Here is a 23,962-nt window from a genome sequence, read left to right as displayed (position 1 = left end):
CCACGTGGCAGTGAGGTCAGCACGGAGGTGCTTTTCACAGGGGAACTTAGCTTTGTTAAAGGTCACAACAGCAGACCTTTTCACTTGGTGTGGGACTGCTGTGTCCACAGCCCGAAGCTCATTCCTGCCTGCCTCACTGTGGATGTGAACTCAACTCACCAGCTCAGAGCATCAGAAGGTGCTCCTTGTTCCCCAGTGAGCTCTCCACCTTGGAGACGCTGTCTTGAACACACACAGCTGAGGTCTGCAGGGCCTTATTGCCTTGCGTGTTGGCAGAACACGAAAGAGTCTGATTCTCATCACGCTGGGGAATTCACTCCATGCTGGGGAAATCCTCCTTGGTCAGAACCAGGCATAACCAGTTTGATGATATCTCTAAAGGAGTGCCCAGCACCAAAGGCATGGTCAAGGTGTTTCTCCCAGAGATTCTTGGCTGCGAGGACAGCTTGGGAGCGGCGGCAGTTGCAACAGGAGTGCAAGTTAGGGCAGCTCTTGACATGGCCTTAAGATATGCTGATGGCTGAGCTGGTTTCTGGTGAGCTTTGGGAGGCATGGTTTTCTCTACACCGCTGCACAGTCCTGAGCAAGCATGCACCCAAACACAGTCCCTCCAACATCTATGCATGCCTGTGTGCTGTGTGCTGTGGAGATGAGCTGCTACCTGCAGGGCTGACACAAGTGATCCTGGAGACTCCCACGGAGACCTCGCTGCCATACCCACTGTGAACTGAACCACTGTCTCCCCAGACTCTCTCTGGAAAGCCAAGGGTGGTGGCAAAATGCAGCCCATAGCAGGAGGATGCCAGTTAATGACAAGGGTGAATGCTGGTCAGAACAGGAGGAGGGGAATTACGCAGAAAGTCTGAGGAAAAAGGATGAAGGATTCCTGCTAAGCAGGAAGAGAGCAGCCCACTTTGCTCCAATCCACTTCATGATGCCTGGGCTACCCTGTGTGTTCAAACATACACATGGATGTCACATGCTCAAAGCTTAGGCAGTAGGATCTGACAAAACCTTAGCCATCATCCTATAACAGATTGCCATTTCGTGCTGGCAGGGGGCCTCAATACTCTGATCCCTTCCTCTCCTGTCTCAGCTTCTCTCCTCCCCTCTAGAAGGGGAGGCAACCAATGGACGCAAAGGCAGCGACAGCAGCAAGAGCCCAGGCAGCAGATGCCACCCTGCAGCATCCCACCACCCCATTCCGGGATGACTCTGGTCACCCCGCCCAGTGTGACTAGGAAAAGGGGCAACAGACATAGGGAGAGATGGCGCACACCTTACTCTGGTGAGATATAAGGAAGAACAGGCTGGGAAACATTGGGGGACATAACAAGGTGGATATGAAGAGTACATGAGGAGATGGCAAAACCCTGATGCATGGAAATTAGGCAGAAACCTCACAGCTTCATGAGGTAGAAACAGGAGCTGCTTGTTCACTGTTCCTCTCTGAAGATGAGAAACAGAGGGGGCAGCAAGCCACAGGACCTCACAGGGAGGGCTGTAAGGGCTCTAGGGGCTGGGTGTCACCTGGTGTAAATTGCGACGGCTTCACTGGGGTCAAGGGCACGAAATACATTCCTTTACATACGTCAGCACTAGTAACTGGTACTATGTAACTCCTCTGGGACAGGTAAAGCTGTACGTCCTTGCTGGCATTGTTTCAGTTATTCCATTACAACGATCTTTTTCCTGGCACAACTGCACTTTTTCTGGGAAAGAAAGTATAAAAACATCTACATTGCTAGAATTATTCATTGGATTATGTAATTCACTAAAAAAACCCTTCTCCATTTCCTGAACTAAACGTTATCCTGGCAGAACTGCTGAGGGCTGACCATGCTCACATCATTTATTACAGAAGCGGGAAATCATAACCAATGCCCTACCTAAGCCACCAGCTACAGGAAGGGAATAATCTGGGACTGCGCAAAATAAACTTGCTGTTGCAATACTCCACTTGCCACCAAATGACCGGAAGAGTAACTTTCGCAATGAAGAATAACAGTCCTCAGTAACATTCAACTTGCATGTCCAAAAACTTACCCAAGTTTCCTGGGCTGCAGGAGCTGGGTGTAACGACAGAACTTCCTGACTGCAAGAAGGGAAAACACCTTGCACTTTTAACAGTGCCCAAACCCTGAGCAATGCTCAAATCATCCATGATTTAGAAATCAGTTGCTCCTGCTGCACGTAGTTATGACAGCCTGCAAAAACATTAAGCAGAAGGATTTTTAAGTGTTGTTCCTCTCCTTCCTTATTTCAGAAATGACCACAGTGGCTATTTTGTTTTTTCTGCATTTACTAGAGAACTCATGGTGACTACTGATGACTCAGATGTGCAGTTTAGTAATTTTATTGTGTTTTATTTGAAAGAGCCAAGATGCTGTTGCATTTAATGAGAGCTTTTTTCTTGATCAACAGGCTTACACAGGTTTACCACAAAATGAAGACACACACTGCAGAATTTCACAGATAAAAAGCACCGTGCACTGCAATCACAGTTCACTTTGCACCTTACCATTACCACTAGCACAGCAGTATTTGTTAGCAGCCCCTTGACAGGGCGCTGGCGGTGGGGCCGGTCTCCCTTCTGCTCCACAGCATGAAAGGACTAAGCAGAATCTCTGTCCCAGGGCCCTTGCGTCGTGGCTCTGATGCTGCAAAGCACCAGCTCTCCAGCTGTACAAAGAACCTTCCGGAGTAGACAAAACCTGAATTATTCACATGCAAACACAGGCAGGAAATCTCCTCCCCAAACCCTTCGGGCCTTCTCTTGGCTTCTCACTCAGCAGGAAAAAAAAAAAAAAGGCATGAACCCCGCGTCTCGCTGGCCCGCTGCCTGCCCAGGGCGGCTGCGCAACGGGGAACGGTGGCCACCAACGGCAGGCAGGAAGCCGCCCTGTGGGGGCATCACCTCACAGCGCCGCACCCCCGCGCCGGGCAGGCCCGGCCGCCCTCCCCCGGCAGGCCCCGCCGCCCCGGGCCCGGCCGGCGGCCCTCCCCCGGCAGGCGCGGCCCTCCCCCGGCAGGCCCCGCCGCCCCGCGAGGAGCCCGCCCCTGCGAGCGGCCGCCCCTCCGACCTCCGCCCCGCCCGCTCGCGCCTGCGCAGGCGCCGACGGCTGTGGCGCATGCCCGCCCCCTGTGCCGAGCCCGGCTCCGCCCTGTCCGGCGCGACTATTGGGCAGCAATTCTGACAGGGCCGCTGGTTTAGCCAATTAGCTATTGGTATCGGATTAGAGGCAGTTGCAATATCCTATCAGACTGCACGGAGGGGGGGGGGTCTCGCCGGCTTCCAGACTGGAGTTTACATTAACCAATCAGATAATGCAGAGGCTGATTGATAGGTTTCTGGGCCTATCAAAAGTGACTGCGTCAAGGGCGTGAATGAATTGCTATTTATGCCGAAGTCCATTGAGGAGTCCGAAGTCCCACCCCCCGCGATCGCGCAACTCTCCACCAATGAGAGGCCGCTTTTTCTGAAGGGCGGGTGCGGCGCCCTGTCGGCGGGCGCGGCGGCGGCCCCGCCCCGCGCGTGGCGGGCGGGGGGCGGAGCCCGCCTCTTCCCCACCGCCCAATCAGTAGGCGGTGCCTCCTGAGTGGCGGGCGCGGCACCGAATGGGGGCGGGGAGGGGCGGGCGAGGGGAGGCGGTGGTGGCGGCGGCGCGGGCGGCGGCGGCAGCGGCAGGCGGGGTCGGTGCCATGGCGGAGAGCGACTGGGACACGGTCACGGTGCTGCGCAAGAAGGGCCCAAGCGCGGCCCAGGCCAAGTCCAAGCAGGTCAGCGCAGCGCGGGGTGAGGGCGGCCCGCGGCGGCCTGCTGCGCGGAGCGGCCCAGCCCGGCCCGCTGCTGACTCACTGGCTGGGCCGGGCGGGGGGCGGTGGGTGCCCACCCCGGTCGGGGCCGCGGGGGCGCCCGGCGCGGCGGGGAGGCGGCCCCGGCCGCGGCCTGCCCGGTGCGTTGGCCGCCTGGCGCCGTGCCGGGGGCGGCCGGGCCGCGCTGCCCGGGGCGCACGGCTGATGCAAGGGACCGGGGCGGGGCCGAGCGCCGGGAGCGGCCCAGCCCCGCGGGCCCGGCCGCTGCCTCGCCGCCTGCCGGGGCTGCCGAGGCCGCGCCGGCGGGGAGCGGGGCGGGGGGGGGGAGGAGGGGGGCAGCGGCGCAGGCCTCCGCCGGGGGCGTGGAGCTGCCCGCTGCCTGCCGGGGCCGCGCACCCTCCCCCGGGCCGAGCTGCTGCCGGGGCAGCCCGAGGGCTGAAACCTGCCCCGGGCTCTCGGAGCCCTTAGCGGCGCCCTTGCGCCGCGCTGCTGGGGCTGCCTGGGTGCATCGGGCCTGGCGCTGTGACAGGGGTGGCAGCTGCCGGGGCGGCCGTCGCCGGGCGGCCTCGACGGAGGGCTGCGCCGCACCGCGCCGCGGGGGCTTGCTCTCACCCGCTTACCTTTCTTTCTTTATTTTTTCCCCCCTTTTTTTCTAGGCGATCCTAGCAGCTCAGAGGCGAGGGGAGGATGTGGAGACCTCCAAGAAGTGTACGTATCACTGTGTGGTGAGGGGGGGGCAGAGCACTTTTGCGTCTGGATTAACTTTCAGGATAACCCAAAAGCCCGTTTTCTTTTGATTGTATCCATTTCTGTGTTCTAAAAATGGCCTAATGGTGTCATTCTTTAGGGAAACTGGGAGGTCTAAGGAGACCTGCAAAATGAAACGAAGCAGACCTCTTTTCCCATAAGAGCCTTGGCTCAGTGAAGAGCAACTGATGTTAACAATAGGTGTTTAGTCCTCGTTACCTTGCTGAAAGCTTTCAGTTCAAGCTAGCTTCTTCTGCTTGAAGCTTGGTCTGTTAAGCTTCTTTTGCGTAGCATAATCTGAGACAATAGTGGCATAAGGACATATCCTCTGAGCTAAGCCATAGCTGACCACAACTGGGACCTGAAAAAACCTCCAGGCTTCCTGCAAAAGCCAAGGAATGCTTCACTATAACCATCTCTGAATTTCTGCTGATCCAGTCACCCAAATCTGAACTCTGCCTAGAGTCTGGTCTGACTAGCGACTAAAAGGAAAACAGGGGGGCCATTATTGCTGGAGTCTCCTATGAACATGTTAGGCAAATTTGCCCAGCAATGACTTGTGCATAGCAGTTCCTTTCTTTAGCTAGAGAGTTGGACTATGTAACCTCTTTAACAAATTTTCTTTAACAAATTAATATTTTTAGGGATCCAAAGCTACAAAACTTTTGGAAAAGCCTTCATGACAGCGAAACTCTAGATTAAACTCCCAATTTATACAGCTTATTCTTATTGTTGATCATATATATGCTTGAAAATCTCAGTAACTACTCTTTTTTTCTTTTTTTCTTTTTTTTCTTTTTTTTTACTGTGGCATAGCTCTTTAAAAATTCCCTGTTTTCTGTCTGATGTAAATTCTTATGTTCTCTCACCTTGGGAAGAGATTATGATAGCTGTGAATAAATAAATAAATGATCCTTGAGCAGGAGAAAATAGAGAATGTTTAAAGTTTGGTCAGCTTAATCAAGAGACTGAATTTCAGTCACTAATGTTAGAGAAGGTATTCTAACTATGACTTAAATATTCTAACTACAATGAGAGCCTCTAGCTTTCCGCAAAACTAAATAAGGTTAGAGTTTATCTTTAAGAGGCATCAGAAAACTGAGCAAAAGCCACATTCAGGCTGCCTTGTAACCAAGCAAACAAGATAAAAGTTCATATAGTAAATCCCCCAAGCTGTAACAAAAACTTGTGGATCTGGAGTTAAGTTTGGAGATAATGTAAAGAAAGGGAAGAGTTCTGAATGACTGTGTTTAGACGTCAGCCTTTAGCAGGATTAAGATAACATGTTCTCTGATCTGCAGTTGGCAGGATCTTGTTGAGGTTGATGCTGATGTTGGCATGTTAAAATGCTGAAAATTCGCTGAGATCCTGGGCAGCTGAGTGTTCAGAACAAGCACTTTGATACTTTGTTGTGCAGCTCTGAGCCTTGTTTTGTTTGTTCTTGTTTTTTGTTCTTACTTTGAATGGTAGGGGCAGCAGGCCAAAACAAACAACACTTTATTACAAAGAACACAGCCAAGCTAGACCGAGAAACAGAAGAGCTGCACCATGACAGAGTTCCCCTGGAGGTGGGCAAAGTAATCCAGCAGGGTCGACAGAGCAAGGGCATGACACAGAAGGACTTGGCCACAGTAAGTATTGCCCAGTGTTCTCTGATGTCTGCTCCGGCCTTCTAGAGGAAGGGTCTAGGCACCTCTGGAGGGGTGAAGATAGACACCTTTTTTTCTGTTTCTTCAGGGATAGCTGCAGTGGATGGTATCACAAATTGGAAGTTTGGTGAATGTAATGTCTTTGCCAGATCCCCGGGCAAAATTAGTAACCTAAAAAATAGCTCAGGGATTTATCTGTGCAACCTTTGTACATCTGCTTAGAGACTGAGCAGTGTTATGGCTGATGAGCTGCTGGGAGGCTTCCCTCCCCCTCCCCCCCATCACATCAACTTAGCATTGACACAAGGTTTTTTTGTCCCATCTGTGTCTGATACTGCGTTCAGAAGCTGGTTGCTGTATTAATGAACTGCAGTATTTAGTGTTATTGTTCTTTCTGGGAGACTGAGAGAAGTAGAAGTCTGTCTTTGATGGGTGTCACCACCCCTGTAACACTTGAACACTGGAAGGAGGGGAAAGAGTGATGATGGAGTAAGCCTATACATAGTGCTGTCTCTTCCAATCCTGGCATGATTGTAGGCTGTCGCTTATTAGTGTAATAGAGTATTTGGGGTTTGGTTCTGAATGTTTACTGTTTATTGTAACCAATTGTGCCAATTGGTTATTGTGCCAATGTTTGAGGCACCTTTTTATTTTTATTTTTTTTTATTTTTAGAAAATCAATGAAAAACCACAAGTTATTGCCGACTATGAATCGGGAAGAGCAATCCCCAATAACCAGGTTATGGGCAAGATTGAAAGAGCCATTGGTAAGTTAAGGAAGTAGACTTCAAAAATAACAAAAATGTTTTCAGTGTTTAAGAAGGATGTTTTGGTTTAAGTTATTTCTACTTTCTGTGGCAGGAGCAGTAGCTGACTGTAGGTTATTATGGGTGGGGTATCATTAGGCCATGTTCTGATAATACCTGGATCTGCTGACTAAAACAACTGAAAGCTCTCGTTCTCTCTCCCCCTTCCCCCCCATCTTTATGTATGGGGCAGTGCCCTGGGGATCTCCTTTGTACTGTCCTCCAAAAATCAGAGATATGCTGAGACTATTGAAGGACTGATGTTAACTCAGTGAAGTATCTTGCAATCATTAGTTGTTTACATGGATATCCTAGGCCTGTCCAGATATTTTCTAGGAACATAGTCAATGCACAAGCAAGACTTAGAGCTTTCTCTGTAACTGGTCTGATGCTCCTACAGACCAAAGTAGGATTCTTCCTAAATCTTGTCCCTTGCCCTCTTTTTTCAATGTTCTATTATAGGTTTATTTCCTCAGTTTTTGCTATCAGGTGAATGATCATAAGAGCAGATGATGAAGGCTGTCTTTTCTGTCTTATTCCAGGCCTTAAGCTGCGTGGGAAAGACATTGGAAAACCACTCGAAACTGGCCCCAAAGGGAAATGAAAACAAAGCCTCGAAATCAGTTTGTTCAGACTGATCTCGTCTGGCTGGTTTCCTTAACCACCAGAATCTCTCATCGTATTGCCAAGCTGAACAAGAGGGATTCAGACTTGCTTTGGGGGGGAAATCTGCAGAATCTGTACTTGCTGTAAAAAGGCAACCTTAAAGAAGCGATTTTCCTGATTTTGTTTTTCCTTCCTCCTTTCCAGAGATTGAGGAACTAAACTGAAAAAATACTGCATCTAATTTGCCAGAAAACATGTGCGTCTTGGTGTTTAGAAGCAGCTAATGTTAAGACACTTGGGGTGATCTGAAATGAGATCATTTAATTAGAGCAATTTTGGGGGAGGGTTGGATATATTATATATAAATAGTTTGGGAGAGTTGGGGGTTGATCAGTGTCTGCATTTGAAATGAATGACTCAGTCACTGCATTGCAATGACATTTTTGTTTGTTCCTTCCAGCCTGTTTTAAAGAGATCTATAATAAAGTTTGATACCCTTCAGTTGCATGGGGTAGTCACTGCCTGTTCACCAGCTGGTAGTATAATGTTCTGTTGGACATGAGTGGTGCTGTAGCACCCTCTTTCTTCTAGAAATATAATTAACAGCACAACCTAAAGCGTTTGGGATAAGACTGCTTTTTCACCAGTTTCTGGTGTTGTCACAACCTTCCTAGCTGCTCTGTTTCTTTCCCTGTAGACTAGGACTGCAGCTTTGGCTTACATCCTGGAGATGAAATCAATGCTGTGTTTCTTATCTTGTGCAGGAAAGGTGAGTAGAGTCTCTGTCGAGTTCTACAGAGCCAGGCTGATGCAAAGACAATCGAGCATTTATATGAAGCCAGAACCCTCCTTATCTCTTTTTTTTTGTAACTCTTACCCAGCTTGTTGCTACAGAAATACAGCTTAGCTGAAAGGCTTGTTTCCCTTCCTTTGGGTGGCACCACCAAGACGGGTGCAAATGTTGTAGGTTAAAGAATCATGCTTGATGTGACAGTTTGGCATAATATAAGTGGGACAGAGCTGAAGAATAGTCTGTATTAGGGTAATAGGAAGATAGGCTCCTGTCACAAAACAGGAAGGTGGCAAGCCACGTTCCCCTGCAAATAAGCTACTGAGGTTTTTGAAGAGCAGACTTGCGAATGGGCTACTCACCTGCACAAAAGCAGAACTGATTCGTCTACCTTTGAACTTATGTTGCAGGTTTGGCTATGGGTTGCTCAGGGCAATAGTATTAAATAGGTTTCAAAAGCTGGGGGGAAGAGGGATCCTTGGCTTAGGGTTTCCTCTGATGGCCTGTGGCCTGGCTGCAGAGATCCAGAGTTCTCTGGCCGAAAGCCTAGCTTGTCCTTCAGGAAACTTTTATCTCTTTCAATGACATTTAAATACAAATTATCAAGGGTCCTTGAAACAAGTATGGGCAGTTCTGTGGTAGGTGAGTACCCATACAGATGGGTCAGGGCTGTTCTCTGGCCTCAGCCATGTGATGTTACCACCTGCTCTGCTCTCTTCCCTACCTCACACCCCCCTCCTCCTCCCCAAACACAAACAGCTGAAGCACTGTATTCCTCACCATGGCCATTTTGTGCCCTGGCAGCTATTGGACTTGTTTTCTTGTGTTCTGTGTGGGGAGTCCTGAAGTGTGGGAAATGGCTCATGCCACATCAGCTGATCTTCCTCCCATCCCCAGCAGTGGTGCAGGAGTGTGCTCAGACCCCTTCCATTTGAGAAACTTGCTATTGCCAGGATCCTGCTCTCCTCAGAAAAGGACGACCACTCCTGCTGCAAGATCCTTCTGTTAAGCGTTCGTGTTTGTCAAAGCACAGGCACTTAAAGATGTCTCAGTGCAGTACAGAAAGTTTGTATTACACAACAGTACTTTTCCCAAGGTCTTGGAGGTAGTGGAGGAAGCAGCACTTCTCTCTTTCCCAAGCTGTGACCTTGTCTTAAGTGCCTACTGCAGCTTTTTATTTGATAGGCATGATGTCAGACAGCAAGAGTACCTTTGAGCCAGACTAGGCTGCGGGAGTGTGAGGTCTTGCTGAAAGATGCTCTGTTCTGTATGCAGTTAATGGGCACAAGGTGGCAATTAGTGGTGTTGGCTTAATCTTTCAATCTTCATCCCCCTCCTTTGGCAGTGGAGTTATAGTGACCTTGTCCTGTAAAGAAGGATGAACGTAAATTGGTTGTGATCAGCATAGGCTGTATCTCATAGGAAATATATTGACCTCTTTCAGGTTGTAGAGGGGAGAACCTGTCTGCCAGCACACTTTAATCCCAACAAATAAACAGCCTGAAGAGGCCAAAAGGGCTCCATGTCCTCTTTTGGGATCAGTCCTGGAATGGCTGCAAGAGGTCAGTGTTTCTGTCCCAACAGCTCTGCTGGGGACTAGATGGCACCAAACTGGGGGAAGGAAACCAAATGTTGTTTAAGCTGTCACTGAAGATTTTAAGTTGCTGAATAGAAGAGGATGAGCAATATTTGCAGGACCTTCTCACTGGCAGTGCACTGAGGAGAGGTCACAGCCTCAGCTGTTTCTGGAGCAATCACCTGATGGCATCAGCAACATTTCTAGGTCAGTCCTACAACTTGGGAGTCACTCATTTGCTGGCTATCAGATAAGAAGCAGAGGCCTTTGCACCTTTCTGATGTGTTTGCAGACTGTGGACTGACTGGGGGGGCCTGTCAGGAATTGCTGAACTTTTAGAAAATGCTGTTTCAGTGCCTGCCGATGTGCTGGCTGGAGCAGCTGGGCAAACGGAAGAGCCCTTCCCACCCATCCTGATGGTCAGGGCCAACTCCTTACATCTTGAAAGGTGATGTTGTCAAAGCCCTGGGGTGCGCTGCTCTCTGCTGGCATCCTGCTCGCTTGCCCTCTCCTCTTCAGCAAGTAATGGCCTCCTGCCGCTACCATGACCAGGACTATGAGGGCCAGGAGAAGGCCAATCACCACCTCTGCCACAAAGCTGCTGGAAGACTTCTCTGTAAATGAAAGGAGATGCTGCTAGGCCAGACCCATTTCCAGGGAGGGCTGGCTCAGGCACAAGCCCCAGTGCCCTGAGCGATTCAGGGTTAACCCTTCCCATGTTAAGCCAAGCTTGTGCCCTGTCCAGCATATCTCATGGGATCCAGCAGAGCAACTCATTTCCAGTGGCAGTGTCCTGCACTGGTGATGCTCGCTGCATGTTAATTCTGCCAGCAGGGCTGAAGGCCATGTGCACTGAGCCCTTGTTTGCAGCCAAAAAGATGCACTATCAGCCCCTGCTTCCCTCCCATGCCATCAGAATGCATCTGCTGTTCTGGATGTGGCCATCTTGTACCTTCAGCCTCCCCTTGGCCTTCTCAAAAGGCCCCAGGGAGTATAAAATCCTGTGCTCCAAGTGCTGAAACATGAGGTCGGGTGAGCATCTGTGCCCAGCTCTGTTTCGGAAGGCTGGTGGGAGCTGCTCTGTTGCATGAGACCCCAGCACATGCCACCCTGCTGGCGGCTTGCTGGGGTCAGGTGAGAACGGAAAAATGCTGTGCCTCAGAACTGCTGCAACCGTAAACAGCCCCTCACCTTTCCGCGGCATATCTGGGCTGGGATCACAGCCCCTCCCAACAATGTACACTATGTCATCCAGTGCAATGGTCCCTTTTATCGGCCACGTCCTGGTGGCAATCTCGAAGATGATCTGCAGGAAGACAGGTTGCCGCATGACATTGTGCTGGGAGGGCACCCTGCACCCCATCGCACACCCAGCACCCCTGCTGCAGGGTAGTGCTGGCTGGGGCACGCGGCCCCACTCACCTGGAACTCGCTGGGGCTCTGCACGGGCACAACGCCGCTCAGCCAGCCCCAGCCCTGGTGCCCAGCCGTGCTCCACACCGTGCGCTGCCCCTCAGCACTGTGCAGCCTCACACGCAGCTCCCCACCGGCTGCAACACAGGCGGGGGAAAGGCACCCCCAGCATCAATGCCAGGCAGCCAGCTGGAGGCTCACGGCGAGGAACCGTGCCTTTCCAGCCATGCTGTGCTCTATGGGGAAAGCAGAGCCCACCAGGTTGGACCCTCCCTGCTGCACAGCTGGAGCTGGAGTGGGGGGGGGTGGTTTGTTGCAGTTCTTGATTAAGCCCCTGGCTCCCATCATGAGCTCATCTGTGCCAGGAACCTCCCTGGGGACAGTATCTTCCTCCCTGTCCTCCCTACTTGCACTGTGCCTGGGTGCAGCCCCTGCGTGCGGGGCAGTGCTTACAGAGGTGCTCCGGGATGTCCATGCGGTACCAGAAGTGGAGGCAGGAGTCGGTGGTTGCAAGCAGGTGCTGGCTCTCCAGCTGGGCAGCAGTGCCCCCCGGGCCCAGCACGCTGGCATCGAAGTACACGTAGTGACCTGCACAGGCAGGAACAGCGGACAGGGTATCCCTCTGTCCTGCACCCTACTGGCTGCATCCTGCTCCCCTGGGTACCACCCCAAGGCTTGTCCTCCCCAGCTCCTCGCTGCCCGTGGGGGCTGAACTGTCCCTCTCAGGGGAGGGGAATGGGATGTAGTGGATCCAGCTGTCACCACCACGTGCTCAGGGCTGGTCACCTGGGGTGCCACCTGGGTGGGTGTCTGCCTGCCATAGGGCGGAGGATCTGTCCTGCTCGGCCTTGCACCAGACCAACCTGGGGCCAGGATGGAGCCGGCAAGGGGGCATGGCTATTAAGGCTGCTTGCCCAGCTCTCTGGGATGCTCCAGGGAGGCAATCATGGATGACTCCATCTATCTCTAGCTCATCCGATCCACATGGCCATGCCAGGATGCCTGGGGGGAGTGGGGGGGGGGGTGTGTCCTCCTACCATCCTCTGTGCCCAGGGTGTGATCCTGCTCAGGACCAGGGTATTTGGCAAGGGGGACTCCGCTCTTCCAGCCCCAGGCGAAGCCATGCGGGTTGTCATCTGAGGGGCTGCTCCAGCCACACATGTCCAGCTCAAAGTCACAAGAACCTGGGAAAAAATCCTGGGTGGTGACACATGGGCCATTACAGGCATGGCTGCCTTCCCTCTGCACCCACCAAGTGCCATGGTTCGCCCTGGTCGGCCCCCGCTTCCCTGGCAGTCACAGATTTGGGCCATGCAAAGCTCAGGGCTGGAGCAGGGTGGCTGGTGGGAGAGATGGGGTGGGTCGGCCCGGTCAGCCTGGGCACCCCAACCCAGCCGCAGTGGGGCCTGAGTGGTGCCCACCATCATGTCACGTGGGCTCTCACCTGGTTCGGAGCAAGCACCATTCCTCACATGCAGATCATCCAGCGCAATGTATGTGCGGTCACCCCCACCTCCCGCTGCCTCGAATATTGCCTGCCGGAGAGGTGGAGAGTGGGGTGCAGGCTGAGGCAGGGCAGCAGCCCCAGCACAGGTGGCACTCAGGACCGGGAGATGCCCGACGCCTGGCACTTGTCCCCAGGAGCCCTGGGGGGGGGGGGGGGCTCATCACCTGCCCATGCTGGTGTCCCCAGCACCTGCCCCCTTGCCGCAGCCTTGCCTCCTGCAGCCTCCATCCTTGCTGGGATGGGGCGCACCTGAGTGCCCCATGCGGCGGTGCCCAGGACCCTGCCCCACCTCACCCTCCAGTCTCCGTCCGTCTGGATGGTGACCTGGCCACGGTGCCAGGCGCTCCCCTGCATGGCGCTCACAGCAAACAGCTTCCTCCTCTGCGTGCCACTCTGCTCCATGAAGACACTGAGGGAACCTGCCAAAGACTAGAGATGCTGGATGTGCACCCTGGGAATGGAGGGGGGGGGGTCCTGGAGCGCAAGGAGGGGACCGGTGGGATTGCCATGCCTTGGCACTGGTGGAGTTAATCAGCCTCCTTTTTGCTTGCTGCAGAGCTGGTAATGGGGCCAGCAGGTCTTGTGGACATGGCATCAGCTGGCTTGGGTTTGAGGCCATAGTGACCACATGTTTCTTGATGTTCACCATGTCCTGCTGTTGCAAGGGTCCATATCCTTGCCTGGACACTGCCGGCCACAGGTCCCCACAGGCCAGAGGCAAGAAGTGAGCTTGCTCCAGAAGGCTGTGGTGCTGGGGCAGGGAGCTCATCCCATGGTTCCCACCCCCACAGCAGCTTCCCAAGCAGGACCCAGGAGGCCATGGCACTGGGACAGGGAGCTCATCCCATGGTTCCCACCCCCAACAGCTTCCCAAGCAGGACCCAGAGTCCTGGGCTTTTGCCTTGTTCCAGCGTTCACCACGACGTGTTGCTCACCTGGGGCCTCACTGCTCAGCTGGTACCAGAAGGTCAGGCACTGGGCCCACGCGGAGGGCTCGTACAGCTCGGAGGTGAGCACGGCCATGCGCCCCTTGGGCAGGGAGCTCTTGCTGGTGCTAACCAGCATGTAATGGCCTGGGGAGAGAAAAACCCCCGTGCCATAACCCCCCCCATCCCACCCTGCCCATGGCAGGGGACAGCAGGGTCTGCTGGGAAAGCCCCTTAGCAACTGGTTGGGACCACTGGGTGTGGGGAGCTCTGGGTTTGGAGACCCCCAGGTCTGGGGAGCTCAGTGCCCATCTCATGCTCAAGCACCAGCTCGGGGTGGGGAGACCAGGGTGCCCAGCCTGGTGGCCAGCTGGAGGCAAAGGGGCGCCCTTGGCACAGCGGGTCCAGGGCAGGGACGGGGACAGGCACAGGGATGAGGCAGGGCCAGGGCCAGGGCCAGGGCCAGGGCCAGGGTGGACACTCAGGGCGGGCAGCAGGGCTCCCCCAGAGCCCCGGCAAGCCCTGGCCCCGCTACCTGCGGCCGTGCCGGTGGTGTGGTCAGCCGGCGGGCCGGCGGTGGCGGCGCCCGTGCCGTTGCTCTGCCGCAGCCAGGTGGGCTGCCCGCCGGCCGCCAGCCTGCAGGTGCTGGCCTCGAAGGAGCAGGAGTCCTGGGCGCCGCAGGGCCCCGCGCGCAGCGTCACGTCGTCCAGAGCCGTGTCGCCCACAAAGCCATCGCGCAGGGCCTCAAAGGCCAGCTGGGGGGGAGACACCAGCTTGAGAAGCAGCCCGGCCCCGAGGGGGCACGCAGAGCTGGGGGCATCCCCGCCGCCCGTCCCGCCAGCCTGGGGCGCCTCTGCGGTGCCTCACCCGGTACTTGCGCTGTCCCTCGAGGCCGAGCGTGGCGAAGCCCCGGTGCCACCCACTGCCCTGAGCTCCCCTCCTGGTCCACAGCACCGTCTCCTCCTCTTCCTCGCGCTTCAGCTTGAGGCTGAGGGTGCCTGGGTGGAGGGGAGCGCTGGGGAGCCGCGGGGCAGCTGTCCCGGTGCTCCCGCTCTGGCGGCTCTCATGGGGGCCGCATCCAGGTGCGCGGACCTTGCCCTCCATCCGCGCCCCCACGCTGGGCCCTTCCCGACCGCGCAGTCAGCGGGAGCCTACCGATCTGCGGGCCGGCCATGCGGTACCAGAAGGAGAGGCACTGCTCCCCGGCGGCCGGCGGCTGGTAGGAGGTGATGAGCTGCGCCCGCTGCCCGCGGCTCCCCGGCGCGGCGGGGTCCGCGGCAAGGAAGTACCCTGGAGAGGTGGATGGAGGGGGGCAGAAAAAGGCGTGCTGCCCACCGTGCCTCCATCCAGCCCGCGTTGCAATGCCCTTCGTCTTGCCGCCTCCCAGCCCCAGGGCCGCCCCGGCCAAGCTCGCCCAGCGTGCTTGGGGCTGCTGGGGGACCTGCCAGGCCTGCGGAAGGCTGCGGGGTTCCCGGGGGGCTGCCGGGAGCAGTGTGGTGGCCGAGGGCCTGGCCCCTTACCCGAGCCGGTGGTGTGGTCGGAGCCCTGCCCCTGCCCTGTGCCTCGGACCCATCGGAAGTCACTGCGCTGATCCTGGTACCAGCCGCACATGCCCGTCTCGAAGTTGCAAGACATCTCTGGCCAGGGAGAGAAGACCACGGCGAGGGCTTATGGATGAAGCACCCCAAAAGCAAGTAGGCCCCCAAATGTGTTTTTTTGCCCCTGCCTCAGCCCGTCTGCTCACCCCCTGACCCGCTCCCTGGGTTTGCCCCATGCACCTGGGGGAGGCGAGTGCCAGCGGGCAGGACACACGATCGGACCATGCTCCTGCACCCATGGCAGGGCTCAGCCCCATCCCGGCGGGATGGGGACACGGTCACCAGGCAGCCACCGTGGGAGCAGCACCCACCTCCTGGGAGCAGCACTCACCTCCCGGAGGTCTCCTGCCCGCAGCCTGCCCTCCCTCCCCGTTCGGCAGCTGCTGGCACCGGCGCGTGCCCCCGTGTACCTGCAGCCTCCGGAGGAGCAACGCTGGGGTTGCAGTGCACAAAAGTCACGTTGTCCACTGCCACGCTCGCCGTCTCGCGCAGATTCACCTGCCCGAGCAGCTCGACCTGGGGGACAGGGAGCTGGTGACACCCGGCCCTGGGGCTCCCTCGCCAGCCCCTGGGAGCCGGCAAGGTCCCTGCTGCTGTCCCCAGGACAGAGCCGTGCTGGGCTGGGCGCCCCTGGGACACCGGCTCCAGTGCCACCCCAGCGCGTGGGCCCGGGCCGGTCCCCAGCGCCCCAGCAGCACATCCCCTGCCCGCCGGCGTTACCTGGAAGGGCCAGGCTCTCTCCCCCAGCGGGACGCTGGCGCGCTGCCAGGCCGCGCTGCCATGCCCCCGTGCCTGCCAGGCCAGCTGGGTCGTGCCTGCGGCGTGATCGGCCACGCTGACGGCGAGGAAGCCTGCGTGAGGGGGACGGTGCGGAGTGGGGCAGCGACCCGCTGGCCCCAGCAGCGTGATGGGGCGGCGGGGCTGGGAGACGCAGCAAAGCCAGGCGGCGGTTTGCAGGGGGATCTGCCCTGTGCCGATCTGGGGGGCAGCCCAGGGCCAGACCGGAGGGGTTTTACCTTGGTGGTCACTGGGGATGCGGTAGCTCATCTCCATGGCGCAGGCGGGACCGGATGGGCCCAGCAGAGGAGTGCGCGCCTTCGCAGCGGTCAGCATTTGTCCTGCCCCGCTCTGCAGGGCCAGGAAAGCCCCTGGGCAAGAAGACACGGCAAGAGGTCAGGGTCTGCATCCCTGCCAGCACCCCCAACACAAGCACCCCACTGTCAGCACCCTCCCTAGGCAGTGCTGTGCACCACCCTGTCCCTTCCCGTGATGGTGCCCGCTCTCCTGATCAGCCGGAGCAGGAGCAGGGGGTCTCTGTGGTCTGAGAGCCCCCACGGCACTGGGGACTAGTAAGCATCATCTCAGCAACTGGCAGGGTCTCACCTGCTCCCCCAAGGGTGGTGTCTGCAGGCTCGGTGGCTCTCTGAACCCCCCAGCGCAGCTGGCCCACACTGACGTCGTGCCAGCCACCGGCCCCCTCCTCGAAGGTGGTGGCTCCTGCAAAAGTCAAGCTCTCAGTCCCACTCCGGTGGTTCCTGGGGCTACGAGAGCCCCAGGGGCTGTGTGGGCATCAGCGTCCCCTGACAGCACCCTGGGCGGGTGAGGTGCCCCGGGCCAGCCCCACCGCCTGGCTCCTGGGAGCCCAGGCGTGAGCATCAGCGTGGGAGGATGGCTCACCAGCCTGCAGCCAGAGGGCTGGTGGCCTCAGGGTGGTCTAAGTCACCCTGGGGTGCCCGGGCAGGGCGGTGGGGAGCCGGGATGCTCGCGATCGGCCGGGGACCCTCACCGCAGCGCTTCTCATCAGAGCCATCGGCACACTGCTCAGCAAAGTCGCAGGCCTGCTTGGCGCTGATGCATTGCCCGCTGTCGCAGGCAAACTTCTCAGCTGCGCACGGGCCTGCAGGTTCCCGGTCTGGCAGGGTTATCTCGGGCTTTTCTGATGGCAAAACAGCGCAGGTCACGGGAGCCGGCTGGGCCACTCAACCAGCATGAGGCCAAACCCCGACCTCGGCAGCATCACCCCTTTGCACCCCGGCCAGGGCTGCAGCCTCTCCGGGCCTCCCCACGGCCCCTGCCCCAAGCATGGCCCTTGTCCCCAAAGGACCACGGTGAACACCAGCGGGGACATGGCTGCGAAGCCCCAGCGACTGCCCTCTGCAAGGGCTGCTGGTGCCTCACAGCAGCTCTGTCCCCACAGCAGGTTGCTGCTGGCCCTGAGCGTCTCTGCAGCCTTGCCCTGCCTGGCCTGCGGTCATCGAAGGAAGGGGACCTGGGGGGTAGCAGTGACACCTGGGTCCGTGACACAGTTTGGGCAGGAAGTTTTGGGGAGGGGGGAGAAGAGAGCGTCACAGTTGCAGGACAAGGACGTCCAGGCAAGCTGGGGTTTGGGATCCAGGGTGTTTGCCATCTTGCACCCCAGCATGGTTATGGTGACAGCTGGGGGGACAGGCAGACCCTGAGGCAAGTTCTTTGGACATGGTGACACGGCCAAAAGATGTGGGGAGTTTTTAGGGGGGCTCAAGGCTGAAAGTCACTGCCCCAAAGCAGGGGTGGCACGGATCCCAGCTCTTGCACTCACCCTGCTCCTCCTTGCAGCCTGGGGAGAGGATCATGTCATCGAGGGCCACGGTCCCCGTGCCACCAGCCACCCCTTCAATCAGCACCTGCGGGGCAAGCATCCGCTGCAATGCCAACGCGGAGTCTCCCAGGTCCCGAGGGGGCTGCCTGGCGCTGCGGCGCTGGCAGGGATGCCAGGGCTCCGGAAAATGGAGAGAAGCCCCCAGGGGGACGCGTGGCTGGGTCAGGGCAGGCAACACAGCCAGGCCCTTTGGGCAGAGCGGGGGATGATACGGGGGGGCCCGCGGGCCGCTCGCCCCCAATGCGGGGCCAGCCCACCTTGAAGGCCTCCGTCACATTGAACTCCACTCTTTCCCGGACCCAGTAGGCGCCCAGGTCCCCCGTCCGCTCCCTCAGCAGCGTCTTGGTGGAGGCAGTCACGTAATAAATGCTGAGGCTGCTGTTGGCTGAGCCGTGGAGGTGGCAGTAAAGCACGAGCTGGAAGCAGAGAGGGGAGGTGAGAGGCAGCGAGGGCCGGGCAGGGATACGCAGCCCCTCGCAGCCCCACGGCATCCCAGTGGGGCTGGAGGTGCTCAGCAATTCCTGGGGCTTCCAGCCCTGTTCCCTGACTCTGTACACCCCCCCCTCAAAACCCCTCCATCCGTCCCGAGCAAAGGGGGCAGCCCCAGCCCTGCGCAAGGGGTCCCTGCCGCTGGGGACCTCACCACCTGCCACCGCGCGCGGGCAGCGGGGGCCCCGAGCCGCCGCTTACAGAGCAGGAGTCGGTGGCCTGGAAACTGGGACTGCTCAGCCTGGCTGCCCCGCTGGCCCCGGCCGCCGAGGCGCCGCCGACGCGGAGGAAATAACCTGCGGGAGACACCGGGTGAGCGGCTGCCAGCCCCGGGCAGCACTACGGGAGCGGAGCGCGGCGGGATGCCCGCAGCAAATGCCCTGGGAAGGCAAGCAGGGGCCAAAGAGGGGCCGCCAGGAGGAGTGAGGGGGGCCGCGGGAGCCGGGGGCATCTGGGGCTGCCACCGACGGGGCGAGCCCTGTCCTGCGGGCGATCTGCTCACGGGAGCGATGTCCTGGGCTGCACGTGCAGCACCGTGAGCATCGGGGCCCTGCTCCCAGCCCTGGCGCGGGATGGGGTCGCGTCTCTCCACCCTGGAGAGCTTGGCTTTTAATTTGGGACTCCTGGCATTCAACAAGGGGCTGTTTTCTTGCCGAGAGGAGGAAAAACCCTGGGGCTCGGGCATGTCCCGGCGGGAGCAGGGAGGGCAGCTGGCTTATCTGCGTCCCCTGGGGGCTGTGAGGTTTCCAGCCTCGTTGCAAAACCTCTCCCGGCGGAGCCGGCAGCCGCTCCGTGTTTACAATTGCTGTTTTCCCAGCAGAACCTTACACCGAGCCCGGACCCGCTGTTACCGCAGGGGCACTTCCGCAGCAGGCGCCCGCCGGCCCTGCGAGGCTGAGGCCAGCCAGGGAGGGTGCTGGGACTCCCCAGCACCGAAGGAACAGGCCCCCGGGACCCCCGCAGCAGGGTACAGTGCCTGCTCCCGTACCTGCCCTGCTGCTGTTGCTGTGGTCGCGGGTAGGGAGGCCATAGGCGACCCCCAAATTCACGCTGGCCTTCCTCTCCCACGCCGGCTGCCCAGCCTCCGCCTCCCAGAGGCACAAGTCTTGCTCGAAGGTGCAGGCGTTGAACTGCTCTGCAGAGGGAAGGAAGTGGTGACCCAGGGATGGGGGGGTCCCCAACCCTCGCCCCCCACTTGGGGAGTCTCCCTGCCAGGAATTGGGCAGACGTCTCCCCTCTGCAATGCCCTCCGGGAGCTTTCCCCCCCGCTCCAGCCCCGGCGGGGCTGGCGATGCTCACGGCACTGCGGTGCGGCCTCGTCGGAGCCGTCCCCGCAGTCATCGGTGCCGTCGCAGAAGCGGTCCGGCGCCACGCAGGAGCCTCGCTCGCATTCATTCTCCTTGGCCTCGCAGACCTGTCTGCCCGGCTCTGGGGGCACGGGGGGCACCGTCAGCTCCCCTCTGGCCTCCGCGGGGCCCCCCGGCACGGGAGAGCGATGCTGCAGCACGGCATCACGGTCCCAGCCGGGGCGCCGGAGACCCCACACCCTGCTCCATCCCGCCTCTGGTTTCCCTGTCCAGGGGGCAAGTTTTCTCTGCCCACCCCACGTCCCAGCGGTGGGAGAGCTCCTGCCAGGGCCACGTGCAGACGCAAAGCCCAAACCCACCCCCCCAGCGGCTGCCCGCTTGCATCCCGGCCCATGGGAGGGACGCAGGGGCGAGTGGACCGTGTCTTACGCTGCAAGCCGCAGTTCCTGAAGCTGATGTCATCCAGCACCAGCTGCATCCCATGCATGGGCGATGGCGTCACGGAGAAGGTGAGCTGCCAACGAGAGCCCGAGGGTTGGCGGGAGCCGAGACTGCCCAGCACGCCCAGGGCTCAGCCACCCCAGGCACCCCGAGGGCTGGGGAGGGTGGCCCGGCATCTTCCCTGGGGGCACAGAGCACCCGGGAAAGGACAGCCACCAAGTGCCCCCTGGGGTCCCTTGCTCCCTGCAGCCCTCGGAGCCCAGCTCTGCTGCTCGCCGGCGCTCCCCGAACTCCTCAAGCCGCAGCTTGCCCAGCGCAGCCCTGTCTCACCTGGAACGGCCCCGCCGTCCGGCCCGGGTAGGCCACCAGCTCATGCCAGCCCTCGCCTCCAAGCTCGGGGCTCCGCCACAGCTCCACGGTCTCGTCCTTGGCTGCCAGGGCCAGGCGCAGCACCGGCTGCTCCGTCCGGTTGAGCCCTGCGGGGATTGCGGAGACGTGTCCGAGCGCCCCGGCGACGCCTGCCCTTCGCTCCGCGGCAGCAGCTCGAGCGCCGCCAGCTCTGGGGGACGGGACCAGGATGCCTGGGTCCTGCCGGACGCTGCTTTTGGGGCGTAGGAAAGGCGAGCGGGATGGCGGGGACCCACCTCTGGGTGCCGGCAGCTTTCTGGGTCAGCAGGAGCAGTGCTGGGGGGGAGTTGGCCCCATCCCACCCTGGTGCCCCCCATCATGGCTTTGTGGCACCCTGAGCCTGGCCATGCCCACCACGGGTGTCCTGGTGCACTCACCGCTTCCCGAGAGGTGATACCAGGCCCGGATCTCGCACGTGGCGGCTGCTTCCCGCATCACAGGCGACCGGAGCCAGGCTGTGGCCGGGGTCTTTCCCGGGGGATCCGCTGCAGCCAGGAACCAGCCTGGGAAGGGCAGAGAGGGGATGTGTCCCTGTGGGGTGGTACCAGAGCCGCAGCCAGCACCATGCTGCTCCTCACCGGCTCTATCCCTTGCAGCCCGGCTGGGGTCGGCTGCCCAAGCCAGTCCGCCCCTGCCCGAGCACCCTGGCTCCTTGTCCCCGCAATACGGCGCTGGGTGCTCGCCGGCTGAGCGCTGCCCCACTCACCCAGGTCGGTGCCCACGGTGTGGTCCGAGTGGGGCCCTGTGCCCCATGCGGCCAGGCTGGCCCGGGCCAGCACCCATCTGTAAGCCGAGGTGCTCACGTCCTGCCAGCCGCAGTTGCCTTCCTCGAAGTCGCAGGTGAAGGGGGTGCCCAGCACGAGCGAAACCCCGAGGAACCCTGGGGGCAGGCAGACAGGGTGTCAGGGCAGAGCCGGCTCCACCCAGGGCACCTGCACCCACAGCTGGCCCCGGCCCCCCGCCGGATCTTTGGTGCCCCCCGCTCCGGTGCCTGCGCTCATCCCTGGGCAGGTCCAGCGGTGCCAGGGGGCTGAGCCCTGGCGAGCGGGGCAGGGACCCTGCAGGGTGGCGGGCACCCACCGCACTGGTTCTCATCGGAGCAGTCGCCGCAGTCGCACACGAAGTTGCAGAGCTGCTCGGCCGGGCTGCCGCAGCTGTTGACCGCGGTGGAGGCGCCGGAAAGGGCAGCCCTGCCTAGGAGAGAGGAAGGGGGTGAAAGCCCTGAACAGACCCCACCGAGGCACCCGAGGATGCTGCTGTGACGGAGGGGATGTTTGTCTGGGGTCCTCAGCCCGGGAACTTGCTGGGGGAGCTCCAGGCTCTCAGAGGCATCGGCCCTTGGATGGGACCTTCCACCACTGCCCCAGCATCCTGTGGGGCTGGCAGCCAGGCATTTTGGTGGGGTTTGCAGGAGAAAAGCGAGATACCCCGAGGCCTGGTCTACACGCTCCACACTCCGCTTCTTCCTCCAGGGCCAGAAACTCATGGCCCCTTTCACAGCAGACCTTGCGTTTTGGCATCTCCCACTTGCAGCACGTTCTCCCCATGCTTGGGAGGCAGCCCAGCACAACGATTACAGCTAGAGCCTGCTGGGCTGCAGGACAAGGCCTCCCGAGGAAATGGTGCTGTTTCCAGTCTGGTCGCTGTCGTATTGCATCCCCACTCCGTGTCTTGGCCCCCGTGAAGGGTGGGAGCCGTGTGGCCTGTTGCGCCTGGGCTTGGGTGTTGCTTTCAGGTGGGATCTGGCCACAACTCTCTGTGCTCCCGCCAGCACATTGCCCTGAACACGTGTCCTCTCCGAACACCGCCGCAAATGCTCCTCCTGCCTGGGGGGGCTCAGCCTCACCCATGGCTGGGTGGGTCAAGCCATCTGGACATGCCCTTTGCAGAGAGCTGTCCCAGGACCACATGAGTTGTGGGAGATGGGCTTTGAAATGGCCTGCTCATCCTGACCCACAGGGGAGCATTTGGGGGAAAATGGAAAAATTTATGTATTTCCTCCCCATGCAGAGCAAAGCCATCAGCGATACCCAGACGGAAGCCAGCTTGCGTTCCAGGTGGCTCCAGCAATCACCAGCCCTTAAAGGAGTGGGGAATCCTGGTCTGACCTTTGCGAGCAGAGCCCCGAGGGGTGTTTTGCCAGGCCGTATTTGCCCTGGTCCCCCGCAGCACTGCTGGGGGGGGGTCAGTCCAGTCGCCCCAAAGCTGGCAAAGCCCCAGCAATGCTGGGGGAAGGAGCAAACTCCTCCGCTGCAAACAGGTGATGCAGAAGCCTGGATACTGCCTGGCAATGCAGCATGTTTTCCACCCTTCTCCTTGGAGGGCAGTGGGCCTCATCCTGCCCAAGCCAGGCACCGGAGCATCTGGTCCTGCAAACACCCTGCGCAACCATCGCACCAGCACATTTCCCCATACGGTTGGGAATCCAGGCGGCCCCGTGCTGGGGAGGGATAGACCGAACCAGCTGGCACCGTGCCCTCTCCTCTCCCCATGGTGTGACCCTAGACACAGCCCCAGCTTGGGGCACGACTTACCCAACAGCGTCAGGACCAGGAGGACCGTGCGCCCAGACATCGTGGCCTCCGGGCCGCAGTGAGGGCAAAACAGAGCTGGGAGACGCAAGGGGCAGGCAGAGGAGGCCCCGCTGCGAGCCAAGGGCTGGAATCTGCTCCCAAGGACCTGCCACACTTTGGACTTCAGCCCCGCTGTTATCTGTGCTGCTGTGCTTACGCTTCCTGAGCTATCCCATTCCCCAGCCGCAGGGTTTATGACGAGGAATTTCTCCTGGCTGGGACAGACCACCCACAGTCCCGCAACCTGGCACTGCTGGGAGCATCACATGGGGCAAGCTGGCAACCACCGCTCTGCAGGGTTGTGTCACCTGGGGAAACCTTCAGTTCCTTTTCCTACCAAACCCCTCTTCTTCAACCCCATTTTCCAACCAGGCCAAGAAACAGGGTGCCAGCAGCATGCAGGGTGGCTGGGCGAGCAGGGGAGAGCCTCTGGGTGCAGGCAGGCAGCAGGGTGCACCCCAGCTGAAAAGGGCAGCTGGGCCTGGGGGGTGGGAATGGGTTTGCAAGAAGCAGGCCCAAGGCAGGAAAGGCTTATAAGCAGGTCATGGTCCCTGCCCAGCAAGTGTCATCTGGCAGGGCACTGGCAGCTGGCCCTCACCGCTGCCTCCACCACTTTGCCTGACAGATGTTCCTGCATCCTGGTACCCAGGCAATTGGGGACCTCTGCAAGCT

General features: G+C 59.2%; 3 protein-coding genes across 10 annotated transcripts in view; 1 reads left to right on the top strand and 2 right to left on the bottom strand.

The window, feature by feature from the left end:
• The window catches only part of TRAF2 (TNF receptor associated factor 2), a 35,064-nt gene extending 32,158 nt beyond the window's left edge, over nt 1-2,906 (bottom strand). For 2 of the 8 annotated variants that reach the window (XM_013954482.2, XM_067309185.1), the window contains exons 1-3: nt 2,522-2,906; nt 2,047-2,207; nt 2-1,712 (exon numbers count right to left, since the gene is read on the bottom strand). The gene's annotated coding sequence lies outside the window, so the exon portion shown is untranslated. The remainder of the gene's footprint in view (nt 1; nt 1,713-2,046; nt 2,208-2,521) is intronic. The other 6 variants (XM_067309178.1, XM_067309176.1, XM_067309181.1 and 3 more) reach the window with 6 other exon arrangements.
• Nucleotides 2,907-3,654: 748 nt separating this feature from the next.
• On the top strand, nt 3,655-8,129 carry EDF1 (endothelial differentiation related factor 1). Its single transcript, XM_067308868.1, has 5 exons — nt 3,655-3,780; nt 4,473-4,524; nt 6,034-6,194; nt 6,886-6,979; nt 7,561-8,129. The coding sequence occupies exons 1-5, from the start codon at nt 3,703-3,705 to the stop codon at nt 7,620-7,622; spliced, it is 447 nt and encodes a 148-aa protein (XP_067164969.1). The 5' UTR covers nt 3,655-3,702; the 3' UTR covers nt 7,623-8,129.
• On the bottom strand, nt 6,202-23,349 carry MAMDC4 (MAM domain containing 4). Its single transcript, XM_067308870.1, has 30 exons — nt 23,252-23,349; nt 21,798-21,911; nt 21,424-21,597; nt 21,095-21,220; nt 20,640-20,785; nt 20,298-20,382; nt 19,861-19,989; nt 19,550-19,696; nt 18,763-18,857; nt 18,330-18,488; nt 18,013-18,097; nt 17,221-17,370; nt 16,818-16,931; nt 16,451-16,582; nt 16,155-16,285; nt 15,845-15,950; nt 15,357-15,473; nt 14,992-15,126; nt 14,704-14,834; nt 14,372-14,591; nt 13,846-13,983; nt 13,205-13,329; nt 12,848-12,938; nt 12,441-12,587; nt 11,857-11,991; nt 11,413-11,540; nt 11,182-11,296; nt 10,429-10,604; nt 9,195-9,780; nt 6,202-6,306 (listed from the first exon to the last, which is right to left on the bottom strand). The coding sequence occupies exons 1-29, from the start codon at nt 23,289-23,291 to the stop codon at nt 9,733-9,735; spliced, it is 3,639 nt and encodes a 1,212-aa protein (XP_067164971.1). The 5' UTR covers nt 23,292-23,349; the 3' UTR covers nt 6,202-6,306; nt 9,195-9,732.
• Nucleotides 23,350-23,962: the final 613 nt, after the last annotated feature.

This window comes from Apteryx mantelli, chromosome 21 (assembly GCF_036417845.1).
Source record: "Apteryx mantelli isolate bAptMan1 chromosome 21, bAptMan1.hap1, whole genome shotgun sequence".
NCBI lineage: Eukaryota > Metazoa > Chordata > Aves > Apterygiformes > Apterygidae > Apteryx > Apteryx mantelli.
This window is presented reverse-complemented; position numbering and strand designations above follow the sequence as displayed.